Raw genomic sequence first — 15597 nt, 5'->3', positions numbered from 1 at the left:
AAAGCCAGGTGGAAACTTTTTTGGACAGACATTCTATAAATGTGTGGTTTTTACTCATTTTTGCAGTTACAGCTTGGTCCATCTCCACATGAAAATCACAATTCTCTAGTTCCATAGTTCCATGTTTATTTGTACTTTATATTTGGCTTTAAAATCTGAAGGGATGTAGGTTTAATACTAGTTCTGATTAGACTGCTAAAAATGTTTGATTTGTTCTACCTCTTCATCTCAACATCTCCATACGAGATATCATTCCTTCCTAAAATATCCACACCAATGACGTGACATTACAATTCAAACACATCCGGCAATATTCTGTGGGGACTGTCGTCACGCCAGCCGGGGACACAAGCTGAGGCAGAACAGTGACTCAGGCTTTAAAAACAGGGACAAGCTGGCCTCAGGCAGAAATGGCAAATTGAAGCGGGTCAGGGGTGACCCAAACACGAGCTGACAGCCTTGACAACAGCGGACACATGTCCAGTCTGGAGATACATATGGATGAGGGCTGGGTTTATTACAGAGCTGTCAGGCTGATGAGTGTTTGCGCTTCGAGCTGCCACAGAAGTCGCGTTGAATCCCACAGAGGAGGGAGATAAAGCACTCATATGGACAAACAATAGAAATCTATTCTGAGCATCGTCCACAGTGACAAGCCCACTGCTATGCAAATTATTGTTCTGAAAATGAGCACTGCAAACCCACGAACAATTTCACAATGAAACCACTGAGACAACTTCTCATCTTTGAAAATAAATCAGTAAATCTTAACACATGAGTGCAACCCTCTTTGGTAAGCTATGACTGAGCAAAGCCCAAGACTTGTCTCCAGCTCGGGTTAAGCCTGGGTGGGATATGAGGGTGTAGGGGTGAAGGTGAGCGGGACTAATCTCAGCGATGTCTGGAGATATCTCTGCTGGGAGGAGAGCAGGCCCAGGAGAGACAGGATTAGCTTGAGGAGATGCTTTACTTGTCTGTCAGCTGGAAAATGACAGAGGAAGACAAAAGCAGGTGAAAGGAGGAAAAGAAAAAATGTGGCGGAGAGGCTGCCTGTAAAGAGGATTAGAAGAGTGACAAGAAGCCAACACAGAGCAGAAAGTGTCAGCAGAAGTAAAACAAACATGATGGAAGTCTAAATTAGCTGAGATGGGAGGATATTTTACCCACCGTGCTTATTCCCATGCTAGTGGCTGAAATTCCTCCAATTCCTACCAGATCCATGTGCACACAAATGTGAATAATCAAACTAAATATCCAGTTCTTGATGTCACTCCGCAGGCTTCACATACCGCCATCGTGTCAAGGCGATGCGGACGAAATCAACTCTGACAGAAGCCGGTAGAGTCGGTTACAAGGCAAAGTAGTTTCAAGGTAAACTGATAAACCAGGAAAAGGGGACATCCACCACATGGTAGAAATTATAGGAGGGTCTATTTTAAGGCAGAACCTGGCCTGGTATTTTGGGTGTCTAAAAATAACCAGAGACTAAACAGAAAAGTTTGGTTTATTGGGTTTTTTTTTTTTTTTTTTTTTTTTATTAAAAATGTAGAATATATTGGATCAGAAAGATAAATTCTGGTCTTCTGTCACATCTACTACTCTGTCAGGAATCCCATCAGATTCTTCAACTTTTTAAAAAAAACACAGATTATATTTATGTAGATTCTTGTCTTATTCAGCTTTTGTCTGAGTTAAAATAAAATATTTTTCCTAAACCTAACTAAGTAACTTCGGTTCTTCAAAATATTTATAAATTGTGAAAAATGAGAGAAAAGGTTAAATAAATCTAGCAATCTTGAGTCTTGAGACAGTCTCGCACCAATTCTTTACACCCTTTACGAGGACCTCGTCATTTATTAGAAGCTTTTCCTCCTGAATGCCGTTTATTCTAACAGATAGATGTAAATCACACGTTTGATCACGACACATCATATTGATTCAATGGATAAATTTAGATGTTTTCTAATAATCGCAAAATTCTGTCACAATATGATTTTGATAAGCCAGCAATGAGCTCACACACACAGGCAGTGTGTAATGCACTGGTGATGACAAGTTAGACAGAAAACAGTTAAATATGTCATTTTGGAAAAGTGAAACAAAGAATTAAAAATAAACATGATATACATATGAAAACAGCTGATTACAGAGGTCTTACACACAAGCAGCATTCTCCAGCCTGGGGGTCTGCACAAGCAGCCCACACTGAGCGCTTTTAAACAACCAAAAACAACAAGTCAGCCAGGGATGCCAGGCTGCCACCAGTTCCACTTAAAGAACCAGCAGCTGAACCGGCACTTCTTCCCACTGACAATAAGATGCTCGCCAGGCGTCCAGCCCTGCATCGCCCTACTCAACACTCTCCCTCTGTGTCGCTGCCTGGCATTGATGAAGTGTAATCCCCCCACTCAGGGAGTCGCGGGCCTATTTTTAGCCTTATCTATCAGTGGAGTGAGGCCTCCTTTATTGTTCCTGTAGACCTCCGAGTCTTCCCTGTATTTCTCCCTCCAAGCACACAAAGGACAGCCCTGCTCGAAGCCATCCACTCGGCACACCGTGCACAGCACCACTGTCACCTCACTTTCTCAAAAATCAATCAATAAATGAGCTCAATGGACATTTATGTAGCATGAAATCTAATCAATGTCAACCGTGCCACTCTGATCAAATTACATGAAACACTGATAAGCTGCAGGATATCCAATGATCTCAACTAGTTGAGTTCAATTCCTCATTTTTTTCTTCCTTCTCCTCTTTTTCCATTGTAGCCAGTCTTGTCCTGGATACCGACTCGGCCTGTTCTCTTTTTCTTGGCCCCATGGGGGGATTGATGGGCGGGGTACTGTTATTCTTGTAACAACCCCCTTGTTCCACTTCCCATTGGCTTATGCTCCACTTAGCCCCCCCCAACCCAAGACATTTCCATTGCTTTGTCTTTAACCTTGAGCCTTTGCTGCATGCACTGCACACCTCAGTCGCTCCATCTTTCCCTCTCATCCTCACAAGGGACCACGCAAACACATGTGCAAGCAGCTAGAAGCGATGACAGAGGATGCACAGCAAGCAGACATTAAAGATCAATGAACTCGAGCTGGAGGGAAAGGGAGGAACATGTGACATCACAGAGGACCAATCAGAAAACATCTACCCCACACATCAGAAAACAGTCATTAAACAAGTTTATAGTCAGGGGCTGTCTCTGCAGCACGTCCCCGCTGTCACTTCTGGATCCCTAAACCTCAACAACACATTGTTATCCTGAACATCTGTGTCATCACACCTCATCCCTGCTGGTGATTAATCAAGACCAGAGGCAACTGTCGGATCAGTTGGCCCTCTGCCTGGACGACTGAGGAACGGAAAAGAGAGAGACGGTCAGATTACTCACTGTTGAGCGCCTTCTCGTAGCTCTTCGCCATGGCTATGAAGTTCCGTAAGCACGGGTTGAACTGCTCCATGATGGACTGGAGAGAAGAGGGAGAAAAACAGCAGGATTGGTTAGTCACCGAGACTAAACACTGACATGAGCTACAGTGACGGAGCGCCACTCGTTACTGGGGCATGAACACACAGACACACACGACCCAGTCAGCTGAGCCAACCAGGAGGAAGAGGAGAGCGGCGAGGATCCATTTCAAGGAGCTCTTTTCCTCACAATGAGGATTGGAGGAATGAGATGAAATGAGTGGCTGGGGATTATGTGCGTGTCAGGGTGGTGGGGTAATGTTTCCTCACACCTCCCCTTCTGCATCTATTTAAAACAAAAACCTATTTTGGCTGTTGACTCCTTCAGCTCAGCAGCAGATTTGGACCATCCATCTCCCTGCACCTCACAGATCTGTTGCATAACTCCTAATGACCACTTCTAAAGAGTCTGGATTTACCTCAAAATGACCAAAATCTCACTTTTGATGCTGGTGATTAAAGTTATCGAGAAAAAGTTTTTTATATTTTCAAAAACTGTTTTGTTAGTATTTCATTACTTTACTAAACCTAATGTAAAGAAGAATGTCCATATTTCAGACATGTGGTCCTCATACATCCAGTCAACCATCAGATGTCTATCCATACATCCATTTGCCCCAGTTGATTTAATGGCAGGTTGCTGATGTGTCAAGTTCAGGAGGGGGACCCGGACACTCCTTTCCCTAGCTCCTACTGGGGATCCCAAGGTGTTTCCAGACCAGAAGGGAGGCATAATTCCTCCAGTGGGTCTTGGGTCTGTCCTAGTTCTCCTCCCACCCTAACGCGGTGGAGGGGTTTGAATACCCCCATGATTCTGAGGGCTTTGTTGTCAGGGGCATTTGCCCCATTAAAGGGCAAATAATCTAAGGGGACGGATCAGATTAAAAACTATTCAAAGCCGGGACTGGGAAGGGAGTTTGCCATGTAGCACCTGGTGGTTGAGCGTTGGCATGTGAGGCTGAGAAGGTCACAGGTTGCCACCTCCAAGCGGGCTCACCACCTGCAGGGAGGATTCTGAGGCTGTGTGGCAAGCGAAGGCAGGGGCCAGACTGGGTTACCATTCAGAAGACAACAAAAGAAGAAAGTGGACAGAAGTTGACCTTTTTATTCCCTACAGATAATTTCTCATATGCATGTCATCTGTTGATGGCTTGTTAGTAGATGGTTTGACTGCTCGATGTCAGTTAAATAAAAAAGTAATCTAATTCAAGCAGAAAGAGGGAGAATGAGTTAAACATCAAGAACCACAACAGTCAGAGAAATAAGAGGCATCTTTGCTTCTTGTACAATACAGTTAGAGAAAGCACAGCCAGGGTTGAATCACCAGAGGACACAGACAAGAAGCTGTGACAGGAGGGTTAAAAATGAGCAACAGTGTGGACTTCGTCAACAAACACACATTTACAGGGATATATGAATCTGAAACTCTCCTCCGTGACAGATGGCTCAGCATCCGTCGGCACACAGTGGGTGGAGAGAATCCACTCAGAAGCAACAACAAGCAGAGGCCTGAGGGCTTGTTGAGAAGAAAAAGTCAAGAAGAAGCATGTGATGAGTTTTACTGTCTGTCTCTGCAGTAACTCTGCCACCCCCTTATTCCAAGATGCCCTTTTACTTTCGCTGCATCTCCAGCCAAACTTGGCAATTTAAAAACAAGAAAATCTCTCTGTGACATGCTCTGCCGACTCGTCAAACTGTTAGACAAGAACCGGAGGGAAGGTAAAAGCAGTGCGGGATGAGCAGCTGAGAAGATTCAAGAAATATCCAGCAAGCAGCCTTTAAAAGAAAGATTTTATTACTATAATATGCATTTCAAATGCAAAGACCTGATCTGCCAGATGCTGGAAGATGCAAACATCTGGGGATTTTTGGATCATTTTACAGCTGAAACAAAAGACTTAATATGGATCATCTTCTAATGCCCACCAGTTGATGCTCAGCAGTCACCTTTATTCAGCAACTTCACGAGAAACTAAAACATTTGAATGAAAAATGAAAAGTAAAAACTTCACTGCGACTTCCCAAAAAATAAAAGCAGAAAGAAGTATGCAAAGACGAATGGTGCAAGAAAAAAATGAATAAAAGAAGCTGACTGATAGTAAGTGAAGAGAAATGAATGATGCCTGTTGGAGAAAAAAAAAAGATTTTACAGGAAATGTTCCCACCGTTGCTACATCGCCACAATGTGAAAATCAGCACGTGTACACACAAACATGATGAAAACAAAGAGACCAGATACATGTCCCCATGCATTTCTGGGGACAAACAGACCTATTTATACCCCAGTTCCCCCTCAGCTCTTTCATGTTCCCATCTCTGTTACATAAGGCGTCGCTGCACACCAAAGCGAGTCCGCTGAAGCGCCTCAGCAGCAGTAATCGTGATGCATCACTGCTTGGCATGACAAAAAGGGACAGTCAAAAGAAGAAAGATGGGTTACTGAGAGCAGCCCAGTTCTCCTGATAGTGAGGGCAACGTTGAAAATGTCTTTGCATGACTGTAAAATAATTTAAGAGACTATGAGTCTTCCTCATTTTGTTATTGACTAGAACATGCAGCCAAACATTCAAACATGTTCTTGCACAAATCTAGAGATTTCCACTCAAAATTGAAAAAGCTGCAGACGTCTGAGAATAAATACTGATCCAGTTAAGATATTAAATCACCATTTACTAAAAACATTGCATGCACTTTAAGCTATCTTGACTAATGCAATAATATCCAATATTCAACCCTTAAGGAAAAAAAGGGGGGGAAAAAAAAAAAAAAAAAAAAAAAAAAAAAAAAAAACAGAATTTCAGTCCAATACAAAACAAACCCAAACATGAAGTAAAACTGAAACTGAGTCTTTCAAACACTCAAATTTATTTATTTATTTTATTTTATTGGGAGGATCTCTACCATGTGATGCAGAAACGTGCACATGCAGCCGGACTGGCTGCTACACGACAACGCAACAGCTCTGCATCCTCCAAGATCACCTTTACATTTCATTAGTTTTAAATCTTCTAAACCTGAATGTGAGCTTTTAAACATTCAAACTTAACCGTGTGTTAAACAAACCTTTCCAAAGTGGACTAAATGGTCTCTTGTCTGAGGACAGCATACCCAAACCCTCCACCTTTCTACATGAGTGAATCATTTGCATGCAAGAGCGTTGCCATGGAGAAAGATGCTGCAGGTGAATGACATCATGCATGTGGCAACTACATTTCATGTTTCCCAACGACAACACACCTAACTCAACTGAAAAGTTCTCCACAGGCCTGTTAAAGACCCATTGATTTGAGTCAGCTCACAAGGATTGGAGTTTGTACAGTACTAGTATGCTGCCATGAGATATAGATGGGAAACCAAATGTCACATCAATATATCATGGGATAGATCAACTTCTTGAGAAATGCACCTGCTTCTTGCAGTGTTGGAGAGAATCAACACCATTTCATGTCCAGGAGATTAGTGTTGCAAACAGCTGACCTGGCTCCAAGTTAAACAAAACCCACAAAACATTTAATTTGTTTGGGAAAAATAAACTTAAATGTAAAAAAAGTAAAAAATTTTCTGTTTTCCACAAAAGTAAATCAAAAGGAGGTTAAGCCTTTCACATCTAATACATTTCAGATTTAATGCAGGAGTTTGGTTGTTGTTTCCTGCTCACAGTAAAACTCAATGCTTTGCCCTAAGAAACTGATGTTAAATCCATTCATGAGTTTCCCCATCACCACCATGATCTCAGACTGTTCAGGGCTGAATTTAATCAGATCATTTCTGAGGCTGCCGCTTGTTTAATCCACACTCGATCAGCAGCTGCTCCTCTGGCGACAGGGACGGAGGCTGATTAGCATTCCGCTGAATGAAAGCCCACATCTGAGTGGGAATGAGAGGGATTACAGAGCAAACAGTGCATTGCCACACTTTACCCGTTTGCTTCAGTCCTGTTTAAATTGACTCACTAATCACCAGAACCAATTAAAAAACTCTAAAACTGCAGAACAACTCACGGGCCGCCTCATCACGTTGCAGGGCTCGATCTCTGAAGTTCAACACCAACATCACAGATAACACGCTTATCTTCTGTTCCATGGAGATGTAAAGATGCAGATTTCTAGTCTCCGATGATGCATTGCTTTGAGAAATCTGTTCTGCACCTTCAGCATCGCTGAAGCAGTGTAGAAACATCGGCTTGAAACTAGTCACTCAATACTTCAAAATGAAGCCAAGATAGTGATGCTACGCAAATAATTAGCCGACTCGAGAAAGATGAGTTAAAAGACTGCTTTAAAAATGTGGGCAAAGCGGGAAGAAGACAAGATTTATTGTCAGTAAGATGTATGTAGGAGCCATAACTATAAACATGTTTCATGTTTGTACTTTGTTGATGTGTACACACTTAATTGGTGTTTGGGAAGTGGGTGTGGCACTTGGGTCTTAAGTGGTGATAAATAATTGCTGTCACCTGGGCGCTTGGTCGGTTCTTGATGATGTAGAGGTGGGGTGAGCCGGGGAGCATTATTGTTTGTTGACCGCATAAGCGTTCGAGAGGATGTAAGAAAGGATGTTAGTCATAGAAATATGGAATATGCATTGTTTTGTATTCACGTAAATGAGGATAATAATGGATTATGTGAAAGTATGAATAAACAATTGTGAGACATGAGGTACGTAGTGCACATGATCAAGTTCACTCCCCTGTTTAGCCTGCTGCGGCTGAGCAAGTTGGCGTTGGATATTTAGCCGCAATAATGTAGACAACCCAGAAAATTCATCATCAGCCGACCTGTCACGCCTCATATTTACTGGATTTAATACATCCATGAATCATTAGGCCAGTTCATCTTATTTTCCAGGTGCTGTAATCTCACCCACCCACCCCACTTCACATGATCACACATTAAACTTTTATCTTTACACGGATAAGAAACTCACTTCTCATCATCACACCAGCGTTCGGAGCTGATGGTCCTACTGGAAACATCCGACAAAAAGTCTGTTTGGATGAGTAAAAGAAAGAAAACACATTTAGTGACACGTTTTTAAAAAATAAATCCTGTGGGTTTTTGTTTTGGCAGGCAGGACTGGCTGCTACATGACGTCCATTTTTGTAGGAAAATGAAGGTTTGAAAATGTGACAGCCTCAACATTCGTCCTCCCTTAACAGCAAATATGAGTGTGTCAAAGCTGAAAACTCAGCAAAAAACTCAAGTCTGAGTTAAGCTTTGAAAATCAGCAGCTGATATCAGGAAAACCTGCTAAAAAGTACATTTACCGTACAGTCATGCACCCCCAGTTATTTTTATTTTATTATATTTTTACCCACTGAGCTCAGTTCAAACCAACATTACCCGTCACCTTACACTTCCCACAAGTCTACATTAAAACTTCAGACTTTAAGACAAATATTATTACAATCTCAGGGCTGTAAACTGCAGAGGTGCCAATGGATGTAAACACATCCAGTAAAGTTTAGAAGCAAGAATCTGACGAGAGAGTTTGAACTCTGTGGTGGTTGAGCAAGCCGAGATAAATGATTTCATAGCACAACATTAACATATAGCATTAAAAACAGAGGAAAAAAGGTTATTTTTTGTTTTTCATATCTGTATTAGTTATTGTCTAAATTTGTTGTAAAATATCAGCAAAAAAAATCCAATATCATGCATCTCTACTGTACCCCCCGTTTTAAAATAGAAACAGCGATTTAAAAACGTTGCAATTAGCAAACCGCAAAGACCGCGGTTTATTAACACACTGCGGTGCCTCGTCCAGGTTTCATGGTTTCACAAATCCACTTGCTTCAGATGCTTTTCCTCCGTCTGGCCGTGATTCTACTCTGAGCCTCAAATACGTTTACATTGTGTCACCTTTTATTCTACACGCTCGCTTTTCATCCACCCACACATCCGGTGAGAGGGAGGAAGAGGAGGCAGCAGCCATGCAGAGGTCAGAGGACCTGGCTGTTTGTGCAGAACTCCAGAGAAAGTGTGCATTACTCTCCCTCATATTATCAGATGTCATGGACTTCGCACCCGCGGATGCGTTTCTGGTGATAGGGTTCAACAGCTTAATAACAGGAGGAAGACGAGGTAGGCTACATGTTTAAATTAAACATCATGGACAGCTACACTCAGCTGTGAAGTCACGTCTTCAAACCTCATCAACTAATTTCCCCTAAATGTCAAACACTGAGACAAAAAGCATGGAGGACAGAAAACCGTCCACCTTCTGAAATGTCCTGATGAAGTGAATAAAAACGGTTTTAAAATGTTTGGATCTCAGATAACGTGTTAACAGTTGTGTCTGCGGCATCAGGGTGAAACTCTACTCCAGAAATCATGGAGAGAAATGACGTGCTGTGGTGTAAATAAGGTCAATGACATCAAAGCGTTTAGTTTTTACTACAAGGACGAAGCAGAAACCTGTTCTACAGGAAATTTCAGTGTTGTGGTTACAGGTTCATCGTAGCTGGTAAACGAAGCCGATCAGATCTCAACTTAATGTCCTTGTTAAAATTTAATGGATGTCATGTCATAATCCTCAAATCTCTTATAGAAATATATTTCAGTATGAACAGAAGCTGGAATTTGAAAGATTTAATTGCAATATTGGTCACCAAAAAAAAAAAAAAAAAAAAAAAAAAAAAAAGCATTGAGGTTTTTTCCTCCCACATAGTTCAGGCCAATCCTGAATGTCCTGGACCTGTAAAGACAATTAGGACCAGAAGGGTTTGCAGAGAAACACAAATTACTAACAAGTTGCATTTCTGTTGCCTCCAGGCTAATCTGTTCAGTTTTGTTTTAAATGGTTAAAAATTAAGATAAATAAAAGATGTCTAATTGTTTTACGGTGGTTATGATGTGAAGCAACACTGATTTGTGCAGCGGAAGCATATTCCCTCTTCTCACAGCAGCTGCTTGCTTAAACCACACAATAACTTAGATTAAAGTGGAAAGTACCAAAATCTGAGGTCATCTTTTACATTTTGGGAGAAAACCTGGTTTCTTTGGTTTAAATGTGAGTTTTATGACCCGTGAAGGTCCTCTGACGTCCTGCATGTGGGTGGTGATAATCAGTTTACTCTCAGAGGATCAACATATTTTTGTTTCTAACGTGTTTCTTTCCTGTTGATGCAGCTGAAATCCACAAACATTTCTCAAAATGCTGCTGTGACCAGAGCAGTGGAATTTTATGAATAGATGGAGGATGAGCTGGCAGCAGTGAACCCACCGCGTCAAGGTTAATAGATCTATCAGAGCAGCAAGGCAGCGCGTGGACGCTGGAACAAAGAGTGAGGTTATACGAGCTATTAACCCCACAAGGGGAGGGTAAACTGATATTTCTCTGCTGCGTTTATGACAATCTGAGGTGCATTCAGAGGCATGCAGAAAACTAAAAAGAAATGCTAGAGAAAACAAACTGTTACTCTCCAGAATCCCTTAAACGGATCACATTTTAGTTCAGTTTATCCCTGACTGACCAAAAAGCAGGAAAATAAAAGTGATAGGGGGAAAAAAAAAAAAAAAAAAAAAAAAAAAAAAAAAAAGACTAAAAAGGCCCAAATTGTATAGAAAACACAAAAAATGGTGCTGAAAGCGACACTACTCTTCACAGCTTTTAAAAACAAAACCAAGGAGAAAATAAAATGAAAAGTACTCAAAGCCATCCATTACCTGCTTCCCATACAGGTGGGCACGCTCAGAGCTAAAAGGTAGAAAACAAAGTGGCACTGAGAACATTGTGACCCAGCTGGCTCCGACACGATGGCGCAGAAAAGGACGTTTGTGTGCGCGTGGAGCGCACGGCGAGCGGGAAGGGTTGAGTCGGAACATACACAAACAGCAGCAGGTCCGCATCATGTCGGGGTGTAAATTACCGGAAAGCCAAGCCAACCGTGCGGCACCATTAGGACCTGCTGCGCCACTCGCTGCCAAACAGATTAACCAGCGAGGAGATCTGGCAACCCCACCAAGGAGGGAGGGACAGGCAGCCAGGTGGACAAATAAACAGAGTCCAAGCCAAAGGCTTCAGGATTAATCAGTTATTAGCATTTTCTCTCTTAACTGAACAGTCAAGAAACCTCAAAGGTCTATACTCACCCTTCCGACTATAAAAAATTCAATGAAATGACTGGTGGTCAGAAATTTGATTGTGGCTGCTAATATTTAGAGAGTCGACGTCAATCTGACTTTTTCCAACAGAAGTCAGCCATATTGAACCATATGAGACCATTCATCCAGAGATGCTTCACCTGCATCAGTACTGTTAACACCTTACACCTTATATTGGATTTATTTGTATTTTAGTTTTACCATCAAAGTCTCCACAAAACCACGTTCACCAACATCATTAGTTCAGTTTCCTCTGAGCTCCATCCCTAACTTATCTCTCGTCAGACAACTTAAAATAATAGTTTTTCTTTTCAGGAAGACTCAGGACTGGGAGCGAAGAGGGCGTTCGCCATTCGGCCATCGTGTAGCAACATCACTGCATCAGTCGTCAGTTTCAGCATCGAAAACTATTCGTTCAGGTTTGTCAAACAGATTATAACAAACTTAAATTTAATGGCGGGAGGTCACCTTGACTAGCGAGTCGTAGCCAAAACACAGCCCAGTGCTACATGAGGCCTCCCTGTTTTTCATGGCAACCACTAAGATGAAATGCCCTTTCCTGTGTTCGAGTGTGTACGGCATCCCTTTTCCATAACCTGCCACCAGGCTTCCATCTGACTTTGCAGACACATCCTGAATGAACCATCACACTTCAGCTCATCGTGAAACCCTCACACGAGGCTTCGATGTTTGTTTATACGTAAAACTACATGTGAACGGGTCAGTTCCGCTGTACGCTCCACATCATCAACAATGGTTCAAAAAAGACTTTTCTCTGGTTAAAGTCTCACTCCTTCTCTCCTGTTTTTATTCCCACACACCCTGATAGGATCATTACAAAAACAGGTTCATTCATCAAGAACCAATTCATCATCCTGATTGTCTAATTATTACAACCGATAATCCAAGAAGAGGAAAAAGCATTTTTATTTAAAAAAAAAAAAAAGGGGTCAATAAATACTGTATCTCTCAAACCTAGGAACAAAAAAATCTGAAAAATGTGTGTGCTTCTCATCAAGCATGCATGCATTTTTGAAGCCCTCAGATCCCTCTGTAAAGACTTGATTCCCAACCTGGGTCCCATAAAGCCAAGCACGGTTTCAGCATGTTTAAAATATGTGGGGGATGTTTTGTAGTTTAAAGCTACATGCCAAGAAGGAAGAACACAAACTGCTGGATGTCCACCATTCTCCACCTTTGTTTCTGCTGTGTTCTTCTTTGTTCAGGTAAGGTGCCGCGCTGCTATAACATTACTAGCCGACACATCTTTCGCTACCCAGCCGTTTCGCTGCCTGCCAGGTGAGGATACAGTACTCTGTAGAAATCCAACAGAAATCAGGATTTACAAAACTGTCCCAGACCGTTGGTGGAAACCTACTGGACCCAACATGCCTGTCATCACATCCAACATCCATGGAGATCATGTGTCAGTGACCCAGAGGGTCTGAGCTCTGTGCTCAGATTTGTCCTCTCACATGTCCAGTTTTTTTTTTTTTTCATATAAAATCTTTTTAAACTTGTATGAATGTTTAACCTGGACCTCATTTTGGCCTAATTTTCCACTTATCCTAACACTAAAGTCATGCAAATGTGTACATGATGTGCAGATTCAGGAAACTGCACAAAACATCTCTGCTAATGTGAACCCCCATCACCACCCCCCCGACTGTATGCAAGAGCGATAAGCTGGTGGCATCATGTCCATTAGTGTGATGCTGCCGTCCTTCATTATGTTGTTTCCAGGAAATGGACATTATTTGCTTCTGTTCATTCAGCGTGACAATCACTGCGCTAAAGCTGCTTCAGCAGCCTCAGGAGATGGGAATTCAGTGTCTGCCTGCAGTGCGTGTGTGTGTGTGTGTGTGTGTGTGTGTGTGTGTGTGTTTGTGCGCACAAGTCATCCAATTTCCCTTTCAGATGAGTCCTTATCTGCAAGCAGAGGGAGAGTCAGCACCTCCTATTCTACAGACGGGGCTTTAGAAGAAGAGGACAAGAAGGTGGGGGCACTTCCGGCACCATATATGGATGTGCTGGAATCCCCCCCCCCCACCTCTGACGTGACAGGGTCACCCATTTTTATTCACCTCACGTTCAGTTCATACCACAGGAAAGCTTGGCGGGGTGGTGGGAGAGGCGGAATGAGGAGGAGACAGGAGGGAGGGAGTCTCCACATCCTCCATCATCGCCTCAGAGTGACGCATCCCATTCAGCCCAACCTGTTCTTCCATTCTACACACGCACACGAGAACAAACATACCTTCACACACACACACACACACACACACATTCACAAACTAGGCTGGTAAAAATAAAATCATCTCGGGTTCATTTCCTGTGCAAAGACGTGTGTTCCTCCACACGTGTGCCTCGAGCATGTACTGAATATGATGGAGTGTGTGTTCATCTTGAAATTTGGACACAGGCAAGTACAGCTCTAAAGATAAGAGTGTTTCTTCTTTAAACCACATAGCTGCATCTCCAATTAAAAGAAATAAATTAATAAAAATGCTCACACAGAAACACTGCAGTAGAAAAAAAAGAAACATTCAGGCCTTTCCTCATTAACTCCAGTCTAAATAGAGTCAGAAGGAGACCAGCTCCACACCTTCACCTCCTCACTCTGCTCCCATTCAGCTTGGAGAGCCATCCCAGTAACCATCCTTTCATCCTCTGCCAGCCTCCTGCTCTCTGCCAGCCTCCACCTCTCCTCCTCAATCCTCCTGCAGTTTGATAAGTGATGAGCTAAAAGCTGCTGACGTACAGCACACACACAGCAGATGCATGCAGTTATGTTTCATGGCAGCTCTGAAAGCTGGTGCAGGTCGCCAAATTCTTAATAAAAAGCACGTTGGAGCTGAGCTGATGTCCTCCAGACGATATCGGCTGACTTTGATTGGGTGAATTAAAAAAAAAAAAGAAACGAAAAATGCCCAGTTAGCAGCCATATGGGCACATTTGTTGGTATATTTCTTTCTCACACATGCACAGTTTCTAGCTCATTCCAACAGATAATTTACTAGTGAAGGAGAAAAACCCAGAATGTAAATTAATATAAACAGAGCAGTGGACTAGCAGAATAAAGAGTCTAAATAAAAGCAGCACAACAATCAATTAAACATCATCAACAGTGTTTCATTAGTAAATGGCTCCTGGATGGATTACGAGGGGTGATTATTTTAGGTTTGAAGCTGAGGTGCAGCTTCCTGATGCAACACTACCAAGTTTAAATAGTTGACTTAATCGACAATTTGTAACACCGATTTAATTTTTCATTTCTCCCTCTTGAAAATGAAAGTCTGCATCTTGTTAAGATTACCTGGATAAATAAAAAGGGTTAAATAAAACTGATAAGATTAAAATGGTAAACACCTGAAGATCAGTGCTTCTCTACAGAGAATGGTTTTCTGTCATGTCATTTAAAGATGTTTCACATTTTATTAACCAAATAAATTCATACCAAAAATGGTGGGATGGTCCAACACCACCTGGGATTGACCCTTAGCTGACAGGAGGCACCAGGTGTGTCTTCTGCTGCTGTAGACCATCTGCTTCAAGGCTGGACGTGATGTGTGTTCAGAGATGCTGTTCTGCAGACTTTGGTTGGAACCAGTGCTGACTGGACTTCCTGTTGTCTTTTCTATCATCTCCAACCAGTCTGCCCATTCTCCTCTGACATCAACAAGACAAGACAACCATTCTCTGGAAACCCTGGAGATTGTTGTGTGTGAAAATCCCAGTAAATATTCAGACCAACAACCATGCCATGTTCAAAGTCACATAAATCCTCTTTCTTGCTCATTCTGATCCTCAGTTTGAACTTCAGCAAGTCATCATCATGACTACATGCTGCCGTGTGATTGGCTGATTAGATATTTGTGTATTTAAACAGATGCCCTGAACATAAATTGTCCAGCAGAAAAAGACAATTCAGTATGAACGACTTCTCTTCCAGCAGTCATCATTTCTGTTCAAGTCAGTTCACAGTTCAGCTGTGCTCAGCTGGAAAGTTTCTGATAATTAGCAATTA

The 15597-nt window shown here is 42.2% G+C and overlaps 1 protein-coding gene across 8 annotated transcripts in view; it reads right to left on the bottom strand.

Annotated features, from left to right (window-relative positions):
• Positions 1–15597, bottom strand: part of baiap2b (BAR/IMD domain containing adaptor protein 2b) — a 64025-nt gene that overhangs the window by 43133 nt on the left and 5295 nt on the right. For all 8 annotated transcript variants that reach the window (XM_041974773.1, XM_041974774.1, XM_041974779.1 and 5 more), the window contains exon 2: positions 3389–3464. In XM_041974773.1, the coding sequence (XP_041830707.1) occupies positions 3389–3464 (76 nt within the window). The remainder of the gene's footprint in view (positions 1–3388; positions 3465–15597) is intronic.

The sequence above is a fragment of the Melanotaenia boesemani genome, chromosome 21 (genome assembly GCF_017639745.1).
Source record: "Melanotaenia boesemani isolate fMelBoe1 chromosome 21, fMelBoe1.pri, whole genome shotgun sequence".
Lineage (NCBI taxonomy): Eukaryota > Metazoa > Chordata > Actinopteri > Atheriniformes > Melanotaeniidae > Melanotaenia > Melanotaenia boesemani.
This window is presented reverse-complemented; position numbering and strand designations above follow the sequence as displayed.